Below are 22,611 nucleotides of genomic sequence, written 5' to 3' on the forward strand. Positions count from 1 at the left end.
AGTGTTCGACTTGTGATTTTTTGATACAAAATCCAGCATATCTATCTTGTTTGCTGTGTCATACTATGTTGTTCTGTCAATAATAATAATAATATCTAAAATTAAGATTATTTTAGTTTGACCATGTTGAATTTCTGAGCGATGGGAAATTTTATGTCTCCCAAAATGTAGTAGTAGAAATGCTATCTTTGAATATGCGGTGTTGTACATTTGCTTCTCATGAGCATGATGTCTCCCTTTTGTTGTTGTTCCTGCTGCTGTTCTGCCCAGATCTGGCCTGTCCTGTCAGAGACCCTGAACAAACACCGTGCCGATAACCGCATTGTGGAACGCTGCTGCCGATGCCTGCGTTTCGCCGTCCGCTGCGTCGGCAAAGGGTCGGCAGCGCTCTTGCAGCCGCTGGTCACTCAGGTAAGGACACAGGATGGCAGAAGGACTTTGAGATCATCCATCTTATTGCATTGAGAAATTTCCCCCTCGTAGGACATTTCTGCCTATTTCCAAGCACGGAGAGGCACTGAGAGCTTCATCACATGAGTTAACCTATTTAACCATGAGTTAACCCCTGGCTCTGGAATGCTCTCCCTAAAGAGACGAGGCAAGCCCCCGCTTTGCCCACTTTCCGTAAGGAACTAAAAACCTGGTGGTTTCGGCAGGTTTTTGAATAAGATTAGTCTCGTTATTCAAATCAGATCCTACTCTGGTATATGGCCCACCTTTTGGCCCTAAGATATGTTGTATACGTTTTTATCGATCCCTAAAAATGGGCCATGTCAACCTTGCCCTGACTATTGATTCCTGCTCCCTCCATCAAAGGTTCTGACTGCGATTGCTTATTTTAACTGAGTTGTTTTGTCTTGTTTATGATGTGTTTATTTTGCTGTATTGTTACTGTATGTTGTTTTGCACTCGTGTTGGAAACAGCCCTGGGTCTTTTCGGGGGGATAAAGTGGTATATAAATAAAGTTTTATATCATTATTATTATTATTATTATTATTATTATTATTATTATTATTATTATATAACGGCGCTCCATGCAGTCATGCCAATGGCCACATGACCTTGGAGGTGTCTATGGACAACGCTGGCTCTTCGAGTTAGAAATGGAGATGAGCACCAACCCCCAGAGTCGGACACGACTGGACTTAACGTCAGGGGAAAACCTTTACCTTTACTATATAATAATAATAATAATCATCATCATCATCATCTTCATTTATATTTTGCTCTATCTTCCCAAGGGGACTCAGAGCGGATTACAGGTACATATATGGCAAACATTCAATGCTGTTTATACAGTTGATGAAGACAGACAGTACATACATAAACATTGGCAGGCTTCCCTCTTTTCATCTCCGGCATCTGGAGTCTGTGCTCGACTCGGCCATGGGGAGGTGCTATTGTTTCATTTTTCCACATCGAGGAGCTTGTACCTATTTATCTACTCACATTGTTGTTTTCTAACTGCTAGGCAAGCAGAAGCTGGGGCTGAGCACAGGAGCTCACCCTGACCTGCGACTTCCGGTCGGCAAGATCTTTTGTAGTTGGCGGTTTAGCCCACGGTGCTAGCCACAGCCTCTTATGGGATTCTATGCAGATCAATAGGATCCCATGGAAAGCAGTGTTTTAAAACTGACTCACTGGCTCTTGTATCCTATGCAGAACAATAGGATGCCATGGAAAGAAGTGGTTTTAAACTGGTGCCAGTCCGCTTTAATGTCAGGGCAAGCCATCTCTTGGTTTTTGGATATTGGGTTGCTGTGTGTTTTCCGGGCTGTGTGGCCATGTTCTAGAAGTATTCTCTCCTGACGTTTCACCCACATCTATGGCAGGCATCCTCAGAGGTTGTGAGGTATATTTTTGAATATTGTTACTTCATCTGATTAAAAACAAAAAAGTAATACTGAACTTGTGATGTTTTTTGTGTGTCAAGAGTGACTTGAGAAACTGCAAGTCGCTCCTGGTGTGAGAGAATTGGCCGTCTGCAAGGACGTTGCCCAGGGGACATTGCCTGGATGTTTTGATGTTTTTACCATCCTGTGGGAGGCTTCTCTCATGTCCTGTTCTGTGGTCTGTTCTGACTGTGGCTACTTGGTCTTTATACAGATTTCTCAGGAGACAGACAAGGTGACTTGGTCTCCCCAAGAACATGCCACAGTTTATTATGATCCACACAGTCGAAGGCTTTAGAATAGTCAATAAAGCAGAAGTAGATGTTTTTCTGAAACTCTGGCTTCCTCCATTATCCAGCGGATATTGGCAATTTGGTCTCTGTTTCCTCTGACTTTTTTGAACCCAGCTTGGACATCTGGCAACTTTTGCTCCATGTCTTGCTGGAGTCTGCCTTGCAGGATCTTGAGCATTACTTTACTGGCATGCAAAATGAGTGCCACTGGATGAAAGAAAATATCTGGGCTAAAAACAGAGCTGAATTAAAAAACAAACAAACACCAGTTTCTTACAATGAAAATTGAAGGAAAATATTGTAATGAAAATTGAATCATAGAATCATAGAATAGTAGAGTTGGAAGTAGAGTTGGAATTATTATTATTATTATTATTATTATTATTATTATTATTATTCTATCTGCCCATTATATCTGGGGTTGGACTGGATGGCCCATGAGGTCTCTTCCATCATCATTATTATTATTATTGACACAACGACGTTGTATGACACAGCAAACAAGATAGATATGCTGGATCACAGCACCGTATCAAACACACAAATACTATAAAAATTTCACACATATTAAAATGCAGTTCCATAATACATATCAATCATTTCTCTAAAATACACAGAAGTCACACAGGACAGAGACCAAAAGACAGGACATGAGTTTAAAATTCATGCTTTCAACTGGCTGGGTATGGGCGGCACAAGCAAGAGTACAAAAAACGGGAAATAAAATAAAATTGAATATCTAGCACAGTGGTTCTCAACCTGTGGGTCTCCGAGTGTTTTGGCCTCCAATTCCCAGAAATCCCAGCCAGTATACTCGCTGTTAGGATTTCTGGAAGTTGAAGTCCAAAACATCTGGGGACCCACCAATTGAGAACCATTGATCTAATGGACTATATTATAGATTCATAGAATCTTAAAGAAGGAAGAGACCTGGTGGGCCATCCAGTCCAACCCCATTCTGTCAAGAAGCAGGAAAATAACATTCAAAGCACCTCCAAAAGATTGCCATCCAGCCTCTGTTTCAAAGCCTCTAAAGGAGCCTCCACCACACTCTAGGGCAGAGAGTTCCACTGCTGAACAGCTCTCTCCCACGGTGAGGAAGTTCTTCCTAATGTTCAGATGGAATTTCCTTTCTTTCCTGTAGTTTGAAGCCATTGTTCCCTTGCGTCCTAGTCTCCAGGGCAACAGAAAACAAGCTCCCTCCATTCCCCCTATGACTTCCCTTTACGTATTTGTACATGGCTATCATGTCTCCTCTCAGCCTTCTCTTCTGCAGGCTAAACATGCCCAGCTCTTTAAGCCGCTCCTCATAGCGCTTGTTCTCCAGGATCATTTTATTTATTTATTTACTACATTTATATCCCGCCCTTCTCACCTTGAAGGGGACTCAGAGCAGCTTACAAATTAAATTTACATACAATATTGTATTATTGCCATAGCACAATACTGGAATTAAATTACTATATTGTACTATATCAATATATTGTAATATTATTAGTAATATTACATGTAATCCATAATATATAATTAATATTATTATATTGTATTTTTAGTATTATATTGTGTTATAATATTATCAATGTTATATGTATATACAATATATTATATTATGATATATTATTGTAAATTATATTGTATTATATTATATCATTGAAAGGAAAAATAAGTTCTGTATATACTTGAGTATAAGCCTAGTTTTTCAGCCCTTTTTAGGGCTGAAAAAGCTCCCCTTGGCCTATACTCGAGTGAGGATCCTGGCTGGCTTATGTTCGGGTCGGCTTATACTCAAGTATATAGGTAATCAGACTTAGACAGTCTTATCTTATTAAAGTCTTATTATTATTATTATCATAAATTACAATTTTATGTAAGCATTCAAAAACATTTAACCTATTGATGCCTCAAATAATGTAATTTTATTAGTATCTATATTTATTTTTATTTTTGAAATTTGCCAGTAGCTACTGCATTTCCCACCCTCGTCTTATACTAGATTCAATAGGTTTTCCCAGTTTTGTGATAAAATTAGGTGCCTCGGCTTATATTCAGGTCGGCTTATACCCGAGTATATACGGTATATAAACAGATATCCTATGGGGAACTGGGCCTTGAATTGGAAAGAACTAATGACCAAAATGAAGGAAAAAAGAAAATACAAGGAACTAAATTACTATAATTCAACAAATAGAATAAAAACCAAAATTGAATCACAACTGTTACGGATGGAGGGGGAAAATAAGGAGGAGATAGGTATAAGTAGGAGACTAGCATGGAATTAAAAAGGAGCAGAAATTGAGCTATATCAGGAGAGGATGTAATATTTTTTCCTGTGAGTTTTCCAGGCTGTAATCTCTCTTACTTGCATTGGTTGATTTTGTTTCTTTAATATTGCTGTAATATGATAGTGACAGTTATACTCTGCTTATGCAATCCAACTTTAAAAACAAGGAATTGTGGAAGTTGAAGTCCAAAACACCCGGAGGGCCAAAGTTTGCCCATGCCTGCTCTCTATACAAGTGTGGGTGCTTCTTTCCTCTTCGCTTGACCCTTGCATGGCTTTCTTTGGCAGATGGTGAGCGTCTACCAGGAGCACCAGCACTCCTGCTTCCTCTACCTGGGCAGCATCCTCGTGGACGAATACGGCATGGAAGAAGGATGCCGCCAGGGGCTGCTCGACATGCTGCAGGTAGGATGTTTTGTGTCTCCTTCGGGAGAGATAAAACGGGGTGCAAATAAACATAATCATAATAATAATCAAAGTATGGACTGTCGATGTTGCAATCCCAGGTGACAGCAGAATCAACAAGAAGCAACACTATACGAGGATGTAAAGATTGAACTGCAAAGGTTCTGGCATAAGCCAGTCAAGGTGGCCCAAGTGGTGATGGGCACACTGGGTGCAGTGCCCAAAGATCTTGGCCTGCACTTAAATACAATCAGCGCTGGCAAAATTACCATCTGTCAGCTGCAAAAGCCAGATCTGCATGCATTATTCGCCAATACATCACATAATCCTAGCCACTCGGGAAGTGTCTGACGTGGGATCCAATGCAACAGCCAGCATAGTGATCTTGTTTGCTGTGTACTAATCTTGTTGTGTATCTAATAATAAAAATAGTAATAATAAGACTGTTTTTGCTGTTTTTAAATTGCTTAGATTTTAGCTTGTTTTTGTAAGCCACACCGAGCCCTGGGGGAGTGTTTTTAAGATGTTTTTTTTTAAAGATATTTTAAAGATGTTTTTAAATTGTTAGATTTTAGCCTGTTCTTGTAAGCCGCCCCGAGCTCTAGGGGAGTGGCGGCATATAAGCTTAAATAATAAACAAACAAATAAATAAATAAATAAGACAATCCTGATTTTGGAGGGAACCTCTCCATCAAGGCACTACCCAGGTTTTTTTTTTAATTTTCTCGTGTATATATATGGATAGATATTTAGAATATCTAAGAAAGAAGGGGAGAATAGGGGTAGTGGAGCCATTATTAGTAGATTAACTCTTAGATTAATGATCTAGCATATCGCTGGGAAGAAGAGGCTGAATGTTTCAGAAAGACACATTATGCTAAATTATACTTATTACTAGGCTTGTGCTTTCGGGGTGAGCCTTGCCCCGTTTTGTGACCCGGTTTTTGTTAGAGGCCCCAATCAGTTTTCGAGAGCCTCCTGAAATTGGGAGAGTTTTCTTGGTTTGGGGCCTGAAATGGAGCATTATTGAGGGTGGGCTTCCCACCCACTGGCTCCCCTTCCTGGCGTTCTTCTTACCTGGCACCTGCTGCTTCTCTTCTAGAGTAAGGTGCTCAGCTGCAGGCGCACTTGGGCCCCGCCAACCGCCACATACGCCCTGCCATACTCCTAGAGTGCATGTGTGGCAGGGTGTGCATGCATGCCCGGAGCACGCCTGCAGCTGAGCTCTGGGCCTGACTGTACATCCCATCAGCCACCACACACACCCTGCCACACTCTCAGAGAGTGCATGTGTGGCGGGGCCTGCAGCCTAGCTCCAGGCCTGTCTACAAGGAGGCAATTTCAGCTTGATACAAAACAAGCTTTCGTGTCGAGGAGATTTCTATGTGGGGAGGGGGCTTCCTGTTTCATGTATCTGATGAAACGGAAGACGTGAAAGAAACGGTAGGAACGAATTTTGTGCACATGTCTTCTTTTTACATCTAATTCTTCATCACTGCTACTCTTGCACACATTACAGTAGAGTCTCACTTATCCAACCTCCACTTAGCCAACGTTCTGTATTATCCAACGCAGTCGGCCTTTTAGTAGTCAAAGTTTTTGTAGTCAGTGTTTTCAGTACATTTCGATATTTTGGTGCTAAATACGTAAATACGGTAATTACTACATAACGTTACTGTGTATTGAACTGCTTTTTCTGTCGATTTGTTGTAAAACATGATGTTTTGGTGCTTCATTTGTAAAATCGTAATGTAATTTAATGTTTAACAGGCTTTTCCTTAATCCATCCTTATTATCCACATTTTCACTTACCCAACGTTCTGCTGGCCCGTTTATGTTGGATAAGTGAGACTCTTCTGTACTTTAAAATATTACAAATTCCTCTATAACAAAAAAGAGGAACAATATTGTCACCTAATTTTAAACCTCTAACAGCCATATCTTCTTTTCTGTATTATTCCATGTTCTTCCACTCCAGCTCTTCATTCATTAAAACATCATCTAGATTATTCTCATTTGGATTGTTTCTTTTTAACTCTTTTAACACCTCTATGAAATGTTAATTATTTCCGGAACAATTGTCTAATATGGCTACAGGTTTACGTTAACCGATTAGTTGGTAAGTTAGTATTGTGGCGACACAAGAATTGAACAAGGTCACATTTAAAGGACAAATGGGAACCCAAAAGTCCTACTAGGATGAGCATTGTTTTGTAGTTTTGCCTTTTGTATCCATATTTTAAGGATCGACTTTTTTGGAGGCTCTCTAGCTTGTATTTTTCCTAGTTTTACACCATTCTTATAATCGGTCGTTCATTCATTTTTTAAAAATTCTCACTCTGTAATTGAAGGAAGTGAGGTTTATCTCCATACAAGGTTAGTCTTAAAATCTCTCTTTTACATCTGATTGTTGCAGTAGTGGTTAGAGATTCTTCTTTGTGTTCAAGCCAAGGCATTGACGTAACCTTTTCTCCACCTCCCTTCTTTTTTCTCCCCAGGCGTTGTGTGTTCCCACCTTCAGGCTCATTGAGCAACCCAACGGCCTCCAGAACCATCCGGACACAGTGGACGACCTCTTCCGGTTGGCAACCAGGTACTCAAAATCTCTGCTTGCTGTTATAGTTATTTTTATATAAATCCTTATTGTTCATTGTTCTGAGAGATCTCTCCAGCTACTACAAAGATAACCACCTGAAGCCTAACCCTGCCAAGACACAAGTGTGTGCTTTTTTTTTGGATTGTATGTTATGCATTTTTTGTTTTCCATTTGTATTATTTTATATTGTTGTATGTTTTTATTTATTATGTGTATTGTATTGTGTTGTATTGTTTTTATCACGTTGGAAACCGCCCTGAGTCCCTTGAGAAGATAGGATGGTATATAAATAAATTATTATTATTATTATTATTATTATTATTATTATTATTATTATTATTATTACAGTAGAGTCTCACTTATCCAAGCCTCGCTTATCCAAGCCTCTGGATTATCCAAGCCATTTTTGTAGTCAATGTTTTCAATATATCGTGATATTTTGGTGCTAAATTCGTAAATACAGTAATTACAACATAACATTACTGCGTATTGAACTACTTTTTCTGTCAAATTTGTTGTATAACATGATGTTTTGGTGCTTAATTTGTAAAATCATAACCTAATTTGATGTTTAATAGTCTTTTCCTTAATCCCTCCTTATTATCCAAGATATTCGCTTATCCAAGCTTCTGCCGGCCCTTTTAGCTTGGATAAGTGAAACTCTACTGTATTATTATTATTCCATCTACGTAATCATGAAGCCAACAGGAAAGGTCACCTAGGATGGCCAAGGGCTTGAACACTGTTTCCATCCTAAATATCTCGGCGTCGCCTTAGACCGAACGCTAACATTTAGGAAACATTGTGCGAACACTAAGCACAAAGTAGCTGCACTCAACAACATCCTGTGGAAACTTACTAATAGCTCATGGGGTGCAGGCCCAAAATTAATAAGAACATGAGCCCTGCCAATTGCGAGAGAAATAAGGTTGAACACTGTGAAAGCCACCTACTGTACATCAATATGTTTTGTATTATTTATATACCTCACACTCAAGATACTTCAGATACTTTATGCACTTGACTTATCAGTATTCTTTAATTAGAATAGAAATGGTTGCAAGCCTTGTTATTTAGATATTTTATCATTACATACACACACACACACACACACACACACACACATATATATATATATATATAATGTTTTGAGTATTTATTTATTTATTTCTAGTATTTATATTCCTCACTTCTTTCTCGATTCCAGCCACATAGGGAGCAGCTGCTTCATCATCCACTGTGACTCTGAGTCCTTGGATACTTCCTCATTCCAAACGCTGCTGGATGATTTTTATGGTGTCATAAATTAGTTATTTTTTTCGTGTCAGGAGCAACCGGAGTTGCTTCTGGAGTGAGAGAATTGGCCTTTGCAAGGACGTTGCCCAGGGGATGCCCGGATGTTTTGATGTTTTACCATCCTTGTGGGAGGTTTCTCTCATGTCCCCGCATGGAGCTGGAGCTGATAGAGGGAGCTCATCTGCGCTCTCCCCGGGTGGGATTCGAACCTGGCAGCCTTCAGGTCAGCAACCCAACCTTCAAGTCATGAGGCTTTTATTCCCTAGGCCACCGGAGGCTCCAGTTAAATAAGTGGTACCTAATAAGTGCCAACCTAGCAGTTCGAAAACATGCAAATGTGAGTAGATCAATAGGTACTGCTCCAGCGGGAAGGTAACGGCGCTCCATGCAGTCATGCCGGCCACATGACCTTGGAGGTGTCTATGGACAACGCCGGCTCTTCAGCTTAGAAATGAAGATGGGCACCAACCCCCAGAGTCGGTCACGACTGGACTTAACGTCAGGGGAAAACCTTTACTTTAAATAAGTGGTACCTAAATTTCCTACCTGATAGATGCAACTATCTTTTGGGTTGCTTAGGTCAACAACGAGCAGGGCTGTTTTTTTATTTTAATGGTTGGGTGCTCACTCCGACACTGGCTGGGCTCGATCTCATGACCCCTTGGTTAAAATTAGATAAAATATATGTAAAAACTGGAAATGAATATTGAAAGAACATCGGACTGCTAGCTTTGACATCGAACGACAAGAGGGTGTTCTGTTTTGTTACAGAGGACGTTTGGAACATTCAGAACATTAGATGATGTGTATAATAGTACTTGGGTTAAAGATCAACATAATTTCTTTCCCCCCTCAATCCTCTTCCTCGATAATAAAGGAGGCATTTATATAGTCCTAATCTACTAATTTTATTCTCCCCTTCTATCTATATATATAAAAGAGTGATGGCATCAGGGCAGCGGACAAAACAACAAAACTACAGGCCCCCCAACCTCAAAATTTGACAACACAACCCATCATCCACGGCTCTAGGTTGATACAACAAAAAGAAAAGAAAAATAAAGTCCTAATTAGAGGGAGAGGAATAATTGTTTTTATCCAATTGCTGCCAGTTACAAGGCTAAGTTCCGCCCACTTGGTCTCCTAGCAACCTACTCAGCCCAGGGGACAGGCACAAGAGTTTGGAGAGACCCCTAAGGGCCATCCAGCCCAACCCTTTCTACTATGCAGCAGGACACCATCCAAGCATTCACAACACATGGACAACGTATAAATACTCTACAATACTACACAGGGACATAGACCCCCTCTACCCTCACCACTTTCACAGTACACAAACAACCAAATGCATACTAAACATAAAGACAACCATACAATAGACATTCAATACCACCACTACCTCAACAAGTTCTCACCAACATCACCAGACAACGCCACAGCAACGCATGGCTGGGCATAGCTAGTTCTTTATGTAATTATTTTAAAAAAGCATAATGAAAATGTATGAAGGAAAAAAAACAACGCGGTTGCCCTTTGTTTTCCCAGGTTCATCCAGCGCAGCCCCGTCACGCTGCTCCGCAGCCAGGTGATCCTCCCCATCCTGCAGTGGGCCATTGCCGCCACCACCTTGGACCACCGCGATGCCAACTGCAGCGTCATGAAGTTCCTGCGCGACCTGGTCCACACGGGGGTGGCCAACGATGTGAGTGCGGGGGGGCCTTGGGAGGAGTCAGGGAAAGAAGCCGTGGCAGCTTCGGATTGTGAAGTACAAGTCGAGCCTCCCATCTCCGAAACGCTTGGGATCAGAAGCATTGTTTTATTATTTATTCTATTTATTTCCATCATTTCCATCCCACCCTTCTCACCCGAAGGGACTCAGGGCGGCTTACAAAACTGGCAGAATTCAATGCCAATATACAACAATACAAAAGAATAAAACATAAGCAATTAAAAACAGATTTAAAATAATACAAAATACTTGAGCCATTCATCCACAAAACCTTGTACATAAACCTTAGTCCAGACCGAGTCGAAGCCAACGAAACTTATTCTTTGAACGCTTGCTCGCATAGCCAAGTCTTCACTTTCTTTATATTATAATGTGTATTATGTTGTTATGTAATGTTTGTGTTTGCTTTTATGACTGTAAACCGCCCTGAGTCCCATCCGGGAGATAGGGCGGTATATAAATAAAGTTTTATTATTATTATTATTATTAATAATAATAATAATAATAATAATAATAATAATAATAATAATAATATAACTTTTATTTTTATACCCCGCCTCCATCTCCCCGCAAGGACTCGGGGCTGCTAACATGGGGCCAAGCCCAAATTTCCACAATAAACAAAATAAAATACATTCACAACAAAATAAACATCATCAACATTTAAAATTACACAGATTAAACCAGCATTTTAAATAATAATATAATGGTAAATATAACCGCCAAGTAAGAACAATAGAGCGATTAAAATAGTAAAAGGCTGGGCAGTGGTTCCATATTTCTGTTTATTTTTTTAATTTCAAAGTACAGTAAAACCTTAACTTATAAGTGACCCAACTTACAAGTTTGTTTGAGATACAAGATACGAGCTCAGTCGGTTTTTCGCTTTGACATGTGAGCTGAGATGTGAGTTGAAAGCTAGCACGATAACTTGTGCAAGAGTATGCCGTCCGCCATCTTAAGCAGGGCATTATTGTTGTTATTATTGTTATAACAGAATTAAAATATAGTAAATACACTAAAATGGCCTTTAAGGGAGCAGCCAGGAAAATTCTTTGCTCTTGTCCTTATTGCTGTTATTTCTGCAAAAAAAAAAAAAGGCTTAACATGAAGGCATCAGCATACAATTTAAAACATACGAATGTGAAAACCTTAAAACAGAATTTAATATAAACAGTATTAAAATTCACAGTTAAAAGCCATTCAGCATATTCAGTGTATAATTAAATTAAAACCACAAGTTGTGTCAAACTGCTTTCTCTACACATCCAGAAAGGCAGTGGGTTAACCGCTTAATTAGGGGGGAAACATTTTAAAATTGTTTATGTTTATGATTACAGTTTCTGAACACTCCTTTGCCTTGGGTCCATATTGGGGCTTATGTTTTTATTGTGCCAGAGTGTTTTGTTTTGATTTTTTTTTTAAGTTACCAGAAGGAGTTGGAGTATATTTTTCTGATCCATTGCTTCTAATGAAATTATCTGGTTCCTGATGATGATGGTGATAATAATAATAATCATAGTCATAATAATAATAATAATAATGAACCGAAGGGATGCTTTACAGGTAATAGGTCCTGAATCTTTGCTCCCTCTTAAAGCCAGTTCTTGCCTGCCACAAAGGACATTTGTTTCCACAATTGGCAGAAGTTTCTTTCTGTTTTCTTATTTCCTTTATCATGATGATGGGTTACATCAAAACGTTTTCCACTGTGAATTAGCAAAAAGTTTTCAGCCACCACAAGGTGTTCTGATGGGACTCTATTTTTTTGGTGTCTACTGAAAATCCCTTCCACACTGCCCTTTATCCCAGGATCTCATCCCAGATTATCCACGTTAAACCAGAATATAGGAGTCCCCACTGCCAGATAACCTGGGATAAACAGATAATCTGGGATCAGATCCTGCAATATAGGGATCCTATGGAAGGGCCGGAAGACTTCTATTGTATTTCTCCATTGCACCAGTGGTTTAGCCACCAATGCACCAAGCTTCTAGTGAGCACCTTTACCCCAACTTCTCCTCCAAATGCCATACCGTAATAACAGAGCGCACCTTGCATATGCAATGAGTAGGTTAACCAGGGAAATCTGCTGAACCATTTGGGTTAGAAACTTAGATGCCTCTTCTCGTCCACAGGAAATACATATCCTCGCAACGGAGTCCATTGATTTTGTACTGAGTTTTCAGAAACAGTCTTGTTCATATAAAGTCCAATGACACAGCTTCTTCTCCTTGCCCCTGTTCCATTTTTCCCTTGACAGGGCCTCCACTATGATCACTTTCCCTATGTTAGCTATTGCAATGTAAATTGGTAGAAAGCTATTTATTTATTTATTTATTTATTTCAATTATTTATACCCCACCCTTCTCACCCGAGGGGACTCAGGGCGGCTTACCAGTGGCAATTGATGCCGTTACACTTTTATACAATGAACTAAAATGTTAAGACAGTTAAAACAATCAAAACAGTCATAAAATACAATATACAAAGTTTAAAACAATGCAAAGTGCTTATGCCATTCATCCACCAGACCTTATACAAGAGCCTTAATTCAGACCGCGTCGAAGCCAACACATGCTTATTCTTCAAACGCCTGCATACATAGCCAGGTCTTCAGTTTTTTTCTGAACCCCAGAAGGGTTGGTAATGATCGTGTGAATAATCAAAATTTGGTTGAGATAGTGCTTGCAGTTCTGGAGGGACACTATTTTTTGCTTCTCATAGACTTGGCAGCGGGATTTGCTTAACCAGTTAAAATTCATTAGGGGTGTTTTTAACCTGAAAAATTTAGGGGGTGGTTTGAACTCCTAAACTGCCCTCTTGTCTCTGGGCTTGGTCCCCATCATTGGTGGTAGTGATGGCATCATGGTTGTCTTCTCTTGTGACTGAGGCTGGCCCTTCCTGGGGGTCTCCCCGCTTCTTCTCCCTCCTTTTTGCAGCACGAAGAGGACTTTGAGGCCCGGAAGGAGCTCATTGGGCAAGTGATGACCCAGCTGGGCCAGCAGCTCGTGAGCCAGCTCCTGCACACCAGCTGCTTCTGCCTGCCGCCTTACACCCTGCCGGACGTGGCCGAGGTGCTCTGGGAGATCATGCAGGTCGACAGGCCGGTGAGTGGCAGACACTGAGATGGGGCTGTTGTGGGAGGGAGATTCCCGTCAAACTCTAAACCCAACTTGGGCCCTGATGGAGCCTGGTCAGATTCTGAGTGCTCAGGAGATGAGGAAGGGGATGCTGGCATAGATTCGGAGGGTAGACGTGGCCTAGAGAGAGTTGTGTTGTCGAATGCTTTCATGGCCGGAATCACAGGGTTGTTGTGTGTTTTCCGCACTGTCTGGCCATGTTCCAGAAGTATTCTCTCCTAACATTTCGCCCACATCTATGGCAGGCATCCTCAGAGGTTGCGCGGTATCTGGAACTTCGGGAACATGGCCATACAGAAAACACACAACAACCCTAGAGAGAGTTGTTTTGGATTCTTCTGGCAGTTCCCACGAGACTGGAGAAAGCAATATCAGTTCTCATGAGAACCTGCCGGAAGTGCAGGCTGAAAGGAATGAGGGAGAGAAATGTTTGTCTAGGTCAGTGATGGCCAACCTATGACACGTGTGTCAGCACTGACACGCCTAGCCATTTTTGGTGACACGCTGCCGCATGCAGATTGATTGGATGACTATGTCTTTTGTGGCTAAATTTGGTGTGATTTGGTCCAGTGGTTTTGTTGTTTACTCCAGGGGAATTCTGTGTGTGTGTGTGTGTGTGTGTGTGTGTGTGTGTGTGTGTGTGTGTATATATATATATATATATATATATATATATATATATATATATATTTGTAGTATATTACCATATTATTACTATTATATTATTATTCATTATTCATGACTACATTGAAACTAGAATAGAGAGAAATCAGCGTGGAAACTGCAAGAGGTACCATAGATTGTTGTACATGGAAATAATGGTAGTAAATAGTTTTTGATTTATTAAATACAGTTATATATTACAATGGGTTACATCAGGGGAAAACCTTTACCTTTACCTTATATATCACGATTATATATGTTTGTTATTTAAACTATACATATTGCGAAATTATGGGTTTTTTCTCAAAGTGACACACCACCCAAGTCATGCTAGGTTTTTTGGTGAATTTTGACACACCAAGTGCAAGAGGTTGCCCATCATTGGTCTAAGTCAAGGCACTTGGAATTATGGAGACAGGGCATGCAACAAAGACAGTCTCGTTTTTCCCAGAAAATTAGAGATGAGGAAAGGAAAAGCAGGTGTGTGAGGAATGATGTAATGGGAGGGATTGCAGCCTTTTAAAGTGGTTCCTGTTAGTACAACCCTTTGTGAATACAACGTTATATTCAGGTGAACAGCTCTTGGTTTTTGGTCCTATGTTCTTGGAATTCATGTATTCAAGTTCATGTGTTGCATAGGTTGCCTGCCTGGGATTCATGCTTTCTTATTTATGGATATATTTGCGGATTGGCCCTGGATTTTGGACTCTTGGCTATCTTGGAAATAACCTTTAGAACTTTGATTTTTCTTCGTGTACTCTGTGAATGCACACTAATGGAGAAGCTGCGCCTGCGCAGGTTCCGACGGAAACTCTTCCAAGCTGAAGTTCAAATTTTGGCGGTAACCACGCCCCCCTTCCCAAGGGGCATATAAGGCAGCCCCAGGCGCCCGCTCTCCAGTTCCTTTTTTTCCGCCGCAAGGTTCACTTCGGACTCTTCGCATGTCTACTACTCGTTTCAAGCGTTGCACGCAGTGTGCTGCTAAAATTCCTGACTCGGACGGCCACGCCAAGTGCCTCTTCTGTCTTGGCGAGGCTCATGTGGTCAGTACCTGCCGTTTTTGCCTAGCTCTCACGGCTCAGGCCAGAAAGAACAGAGCCGCTAGGCTTAGAGCGGCGCTCTACGAAAAATCTCTCGCGCCAGAACCGACTCCGTCGACGTCGGGTACGTCGGCGTCCTCAGCTTTGAGAGCTATGTCGGCACCACCAACTAAGCCTCCGGCAGCCAAGGCTTCCTCGGTCTCGTCCAGAGCGTCCAAGACCTCCAGGGCCGCTAAACCGGTCAAACCACCGTGTACTGTGACGACGGCGACCGTGTCGACCCGCTCCGGAAAGGTGGGACCTTCCTCGACGTCGAGCTCTCTGGCTTCGGTGACCTCGATCCGCTCTCGTATCGGTTCCCCTCCGTCCTCCTCTGCTATCAAAATAGCCTTTAAAAGGGCTCACGAGGAGTCTCGTCGAGCGCAATCCGACTCAGCTGTGGTTCCTCCCACACCTGGCAAGTCCTTGAGGGTTGCATCCAAGCAACCGCCGGCGAAGAAACGGCTAACTCAGCGCTCCTCCTCCTCGGCCTCCTCAAAGAAAGACCCGCCATCTTCCTCGACAACTTCCTCGAGAAGGTCTTCTCCTATTGTACCAGCCCAGAGGCCTAGAGATGTTTCTCAGTCTCCATTGCACCCCCTGTCTGATGGGGAGCTGCAGGACTCACCCCACCACTCTACCCAAACGGTGGTCAGGGTGCCGGTGCCGGAGCCCCTTGCGCCGCCTCGCTCGTCGCGCCAACAGCTCTTCCCTCCCACCTCGACACCGGAGCGTGGCAGACAAACGGCTCGCCTGGCTCGGGCAGCCCAGGCCTCAGCCTCTAAGGACCTTCGGCCTCCGGCCCTCTCTTCCCGCGAGGCCTTGCCTCCTCCCGAGACTGTGCTGTCTTCTCCCCCTCAGTCCCCCCAAGGGGCTGAGGAGGAAGATGCTGATGTCGACCGCCCAGACTCTGTCCTCTCGGCCTCGGTGGTCTCTCTCGGTCTCGACCTCTCTCCTCCCCACGACGCGTATGAGGCGGACCCGCCTTCTCCTACTGACAATGTTCGCGCTTTCGCTGAGCAAATGGTCAGGATGGCCGACGCCCTGGGTTTGGAGATCAAGCAAACCTCCAAAGCAGTGTCTGACCCAGTCTTCAAAAGGGTGCAGGCCCAAGCTCCGCCGGCCACGCTTCTCCCCTTTCTGCCTTATCTGTTGGACGTTATCCAGGCCTCCTGGAAAAACCCTTCCTCCATTCCTCCGACCTCGAAGAGGATCGAGACTTGGTACCGTACCGACGATGATACCCTGGAGTGGCTCAAACACCATCCCGACCCTAACTCCCTGGTCGTTAAGGCCTCTCAATCCTCAGGTCGTCAGTCGAATACTCCGGCCGACAGAGAGGGGAAGCGCTTCGACGCCGTGGGTCGAAAACTTTATTCCGGAGCCCTTTTGCTTTGCCGCATGGCGAATTATGGAGCCTGCATGGGTGCCTACCAACAAATTATCTGGGAGAAGGCGCAGCCCTTCTTCGCTAAGATGTCGGACGAAGACCGCTCCGTCCTCACTACCCTCCAACAGGAGGCAGACTCGCTCGCTCACCACCAAATACAAATGGCGAAGCATACAGGTGATACTGCGGGTAAAATGATTGCCCACGCGATTTCCATTCGCCGCCACGCCTGGCTGAGGTCTTCGGGTCTCTCCTCATCTTCCAGACAGGTCATTGAGGACCTTCCCTTTGACGCGCTCGGACTGTTTCACGCCGGTACCGATGACAAACTCAAGTCTAATCATGACTTTAAAATTCTTGCGTCTAAATGTGGCGACCAACCTCAACCTCAGCGCACTCGCTGGTTCCCGCACCGTTCCCGCCGTTTCCCGCCGCAATCTTTCAGACACCATTCTTTCAGGCGGCCTTCGGGCTCGAACAATCAAGCCCATCACCAACCTCGCCGGGGACCTCATCCGCAAAAGCAACGCGGTCGATCCACCCCTGCTCCTCCGCAGCCTAATCGGCGTACCTGACGCCAACCCCTGCCAAAGCTCCTCGCCCGCTACCGTTGTAGAGCCCACGCTGCCTCGTCCCTTCGGTATCTTTGCAGACCGACTAGCCCCTTTCTACAATCAATGGGACTCTATTACTTCAGATGCATGGGTTCTCCGCATTGTCCAAGACGGCTACGCCTTAGAGTTCATGGACCTCCCTCCTACAGGTCACGTTCTCCACTCAAACCCTTCCCCAGAGATACTGGCCGAAGTCGAAGCGCTACTGGCCAAAGGCGCTATCCGTCCCTCCCCTCCCGAACTGGACCCTTTAAGTTTCCTCTCCAGATACTTTACAGTCCCGAAAAGAGGAGGCGGGCTACGCCCGATTCTGGACTTAAGGGCACTCAATATATTCATCCGCCCCTCCAAATTCAGGATGGTCTCTATTGCCTCTATCCTCCCGATGCTGCAGCGGGGAGACTACTTTGCCTCCATAGACTTACGAGACGCCTACTTCCACGTGGCAATACGAGAGGCGCACAGACGGTTCCTATGCTTCAAAGTTCTCGACCAAACCTACCAGTTTACCGTTTTGCCCTTCGGTCTCGTCACGGCCCCGAGGGTCTTCACCAAGGTTGTCGCCGCCGTAGCGGCCCACCTCAGGCTACATGGCATCACGGTCTTTCCTTATCTGGACGACTGGCTTCTCGTCGGGCCCGACCCGGTTCTTCTCCAAAATCACGTCTCTTTCACGCTGCGTCTTCTAAAATCTCTCGGCCTCCAACTCAATTCCGAGAAGTCAAATCTCTCCCCGTCAACCCGAATCCGGTTCATCGGGGCCCTCTTCGACTCCGTCGCAGAGACTGTGTCACTTCCGTTCGACAGATTCCTGGCTCTCCGCCACCATATCGCCCTTTGTCGATCTGCCCGGAGGGTCAGAGCCCGTGTCATTCAGGTCCTTCTAGGCCACATGGCCTCCACGGTTCTCACGACCCCGTTTGCCAGGCTGCGCCTTCGGACCCTGCAAAGGTGGTTTATAGACACTTTCAAACCGTTCCACCACCACAACTCCAGATACCTGTCGGTACCGTCGTCCGTCCGCCAGTCTCTCTCATGGTGGATGTCTCACCAAAACGTGTGCAAGGGCCTTCCTTTCCATCCAGCCCCGCCATCGCTAACCATAACCACAGACTCCTCCACCTACGCTTGGGGAGCCCACATGAACGGTCTAACGGTTCAAAATCTTTGGTCCCCGTCAGAGAGGGCCAACCACATAAACTTCCTCGAACTTCTCGCCATTCTCAAAGCCCTAAAAGCATTCTCCCCCCTCATCCGCCACAAGTCCATCCTCATTCAATCGGACAATCTAGTAGCAGTATTCTACATCAACAAACAGGGTGGTACGGGTTCGAGGAAACTGATGCTCCTCTCCTCTCGTCTCTGGATTTGGTGCATAGCCCACGGCGTACAGATCTCTGCAATCCACCTACCGGGCGCCCAAAACGGCTTAGCGGATGCCCTCAGCAGGATGACTTCTTCCTCTCACGAATGGAAGCTCAATCCCGAGGTCCTCGACGGTCTGTTCCGCCTCTGGGGGCGCCCTACTCTGGATCTCTTCGCGTCTCCCCACAACGCTCAGCTACCCCGCTACGGAGCGAGGCTCCCCCCGAACTCTTTCCCCGGCTGCCTAGGAGATGCCTTTCTTCTGGACTGGTCGGCGGAGATGCTTTATCTTTTTCCACCGATTCCCCTCATACCGAAAGTTCTCGAAAAACTTCTCTCGATCTCGGTCACGGCGATTCTCATAGCTCCGGCCTGGCCCCGCCAACCGTGGTATCCAGCCCTTCTTCGCCTCTCCAGAGGATCGTTTCACCCTCTGCCTCTCTCGCCGCACCTTCTCTCACGGGAGGACGGCAAAATTCTTCACCCGGACCTTTCTTCCCTTCATCTCACTGCATGGAGGATTCTTACCTAGCCTCTCTTCCGCAGAATCTGCAAGACGTCCTGCGGGCAGCCCATAAGCCGTCTACTACCAAGGCTTATTCCTACAAACTCTCTCGCTTTCATGCCTTCCTTCGATCCCGTAACGTCGACACCTTCCCGACCTCGGTATCGGTGGTCCTCGACTTCCTCATGACTCTCGTCGAGAAGAAACTTTCTCTTGCCTCTATAAAAGCTTATCTCGCAGCTCTTTCCTGGTCTTTTCAGCGCCACGGCCAGCCATCTCTTTTTTCTCACCACCTGATCAAAACCTTTCTCCGGGGCTACAATAACATCTGCCCGCCGTCGCTACCACCTACGCCGGGCTGGAGCCTCGAACTTGTACTTTCTCAACTGTCTTCTGCTCCCTTCGAACCGCTTGCCTCGACCGATCTACGCCTGCTCTCCTGGAAGTTGGCCTTTCTGGTGGCGATCACGTCGGCACGACGGCCATCCGAGCTCGCTGCCCTCAGAGTCGACGAGCCTTATCTTCGTTTCCACCATGACCGCGCTGTTCTTCGCCCGGACATTACCTTTCTTCCTAAGGTGGTGTCAGCCTTCCACCTCAACCAGGACATTGTCTTACCAGCTTTCTTCTCTAACCCCTCCTCTCCTCTCGAGCAAAAACTGCACCTTCTCGACGTTCGGAGAGCACTTCTTTTCTACAGGGACCGTACTAAGGACATTCGTAAGTCACAAAGACTCTTTGTCGCCTATGCCCAGGACAAGTTGGGTAATCCCATCTCTTCCCAAAGACTGTCCCACTGGATCGCTCAGGCCATTGAGTTGGCCTATGAACTAGCCAAGCGACCTCCCCCTCCTTCCATCCGCCCGAGGTCGACTAGGGGCCTCTCGGCGTCGACCGCCTTCCTTAGGGGTATTCCGCTTGACTCCATATGTAAAGCGGCTATCTGGTCAAACCCTCTCACGTTTGTCTCTCACTACAGGCTGGACAGTAAGGCCCTTAAAGACTCGGCCTTTGCAAGATCAGTACTCTCATCTTGCCTCTCCTGACTCTCAGACGTTTTTTCTCTTCATATTCACCCACAGGTGACTCTCTATACCTCAAGATGTGTTTGTCCCTCTCCCCCTGGGAGAGCGTTTATATGCACTACGCAATTGTGTATTTTTCTCTATCATGTTTATTGAAAAATTCCTTCCATGTTATGTTCTTCTTCTTTGATGCTCATGTTGCATTGCACTGGTCCTTTCGGACAATTTATTGCACTGGTCCCTTGGGACGGTTATTTTTTCTATGTCCTAATAAACATGTGTTTGGACATTCACTGATTGTCGAGTTTGCCTTGTCCCACCATCCGGGACCTTAGCGTGTTAGTCTCCATTAGTGTGCATTCACAGAGTACACGAAGAAAAAGGACAGGTTGCTCACCTGTAACCATGTTTCTTCGAGTGTACTCTGTGAATTCACACAAACCCGCCCTTCCTTCCCCTCTGGCAAACCTCTCCCTTTCTCGTTGCCTTGGCGGCGTAGGAACTGGAGAGCGGGCGCCTGGGGCTGCCTTATATGCCCCTTGGGAAGGGGGGCGTGGTTACCGCCAAAATTTGAACTTCAGCTTGGAAGAGTTTCCGTCGGAACCTGCGCAGGCGCAGCTTCTCCATTAGTGTGAATTCACAGAGTACACTCGAAGAAACATGGTTACAGGTGAGCAACCTGTCCTTCTCTTTTTTGAATTTGCTTATATTTATATTTATGTATACTCTTCTTTAAATATACTTCTACTTACTGGATTACCTGGTGAAAAGGTGTTTCAGGGCTCTAGTGCAACAGGCCCTCCCTCCAGGTGTTTTGGACTCCAACTCCCACAATTCCTAACAGCCTACCGGCTGTTAGGAATTGTGGGAGTTGAAGTCCAAAACACCTGGAGGGAAGGCCAAAGTTGGCCCATGCCTGCCAGTTTAGCCAGTATAGCCACCATATAAATTACCAACCTTTTTTCCCTCCCTGTTCCTCCTCGTTTGCAGACTTTCTGCCGTTGGCTGGAGAACTCCTTGAAGGGCTTACCAAAGGAGACCTCGGGGGGAGCCGTGCAAGTGACGCACAAGCAGCTGACGGACTTTCACAAGCAAGTCACAAGGTTGGTACAAAGCCCTCTTGGCGCTTGTCGGTTGGGGATTATTATTATTATTATTATTATTATTATTATTATTATTATTATTATTATTATTATTATTTATACCCTGCTTTATCTCCCCAAAGGGGACTCAAAGCAGCTTGATATAAAAGCATTCGCATACAATTTAAAATATATAAATGTGCAAACATTAAAACGGAATTAAACACAAAACATCACTAAAAAATTCACAATTAAAATTCATCAAGACTTATTTGAAGTTTAGGTCTGGGCTGTGGCGCAGGCTGGAAAGCAAGCCAGCTGCAACAAAATCAACAAATCACTCTGACCAAGAGGTCATGAGTTCGAGGCCAGCCCGGTGCCTGCGTCTTGTCTCTGTCTCTGTTCTATGTCATGGCATTGAATGTTTGCCTTTATGTGTGCAATGTGATCTGCCCTGGGTCCCCTTCGGGGTGAGAAGGGCGGAATATAAATGCTTTAAATAATAAATAAATAAATAAATAAATAAATAAAATCCATAGCACCCCCTGGCTAGATCTTAAACATCTTCATAGAATCATAGATTTGGAAGGGTCTTCAAGGGCCATATACTCCACTCCCTCCCAAAAAAAAAGAATACACAATGAAAGAGGTTGAATCCTAACAGGAAAAACTCAGCCGCTATCAGGACCTCAAGATTGAACTTCAAAGACTCTGGCAGAAACCAGGGCAGGTGGTCCCGGTGGTGATGGGCACACTGGGTGCCGTGCCAAAAGATCTCATTTGGAAACAATAGACATTGTCAAAATTACGATCTGCCAACTGCAAAAGGCCACCCGACTGGGATCTGCGCGCATAATCCGAAAATACATCACACAGTCGTAGACACTTGGGAAGTATTCGACTTGTGATTTTGTGATAATAAATCCAGCATGTCTATCTTGTTTGCTGTGACATAATAAAATAATAATAATAATCTTATTTTTGTATGCCGCCTCCATCTCCCCAACGGGGACTCAGAGTGGCTTACACGGGGGCAAGCCCAATACAATCATATAATATCACAAAAACAACAGTTAAGACATCAGAGAATGCATTTAAAAAACAAATTCACAAGTCATGATTTAAAATAGATATAATTAAAATATTAAACAATCATCTGAGGCATCAAAAGGTCTAATATAGGACAACAGTCTGGGCGACAGTCAAACTGCTGAAGGGAGTGTCTATTACAGAATAGATCATACATCAGATA

At 44.3% G+C, this 22,611-nt stretch overlaps 1 protein-coding gene across 4 annotated transcripts in view; it reads left to right on the forward strand.

Moving 5' to 3' along the window:
- Positions 1 to 22,611, forward strand: part of tnpo3 (transportin 3) — a 78,748-nt gene that overhangs the window by 48,287 nt on the left and 7,850 nt on the right. For all 4 annotated transcript variants that reach the window (XM_062983381.1, XM_062983380.1, XM_062983382.1 and 1 more), the window contains exons 16-21: positions 271 to 411; positions 4,756 to 4,872; positions 7,371 to 7,465; positions 10,310 to 10,466; positions 13,436 to 13,603; positions 21,268 to 21,380. In XM_062983381.1, coding sequence (XP_062839451.1) covers positions 271 to 411; positions 4,756 to 4,872; positions 7,371 to 7,465; positions 10,310 to 10,466; positions 13,436 to 13,603; positions 21,268 to 21,380 — 791 coding nt within the window. The remainder of the gene's footprint in view (positions 1 to 270; positions 412 to 4,755; positions 4,873 to 7,370; positions 7,466 to 10,309; positions 10,467 to 13,435; positions 13,604 to 21,267; positions 21,381 to 22,611) is intronic.

The sequence above is a fragment of the Anolis carolinensis genome, chromosome 5, assembly GCF_035594765.1.
Source record: "Anolis carolinensis isolate JA03-04 chromosome 5, rAnoCar3.1.pri, whole genome shotgun sequence".
Lineage (NCBI taxonomy): Eukaryota > Metazoa > Chordata > Lepidosauria > Squamata > Dactyloidae > Anolis > Anolis carolinensis.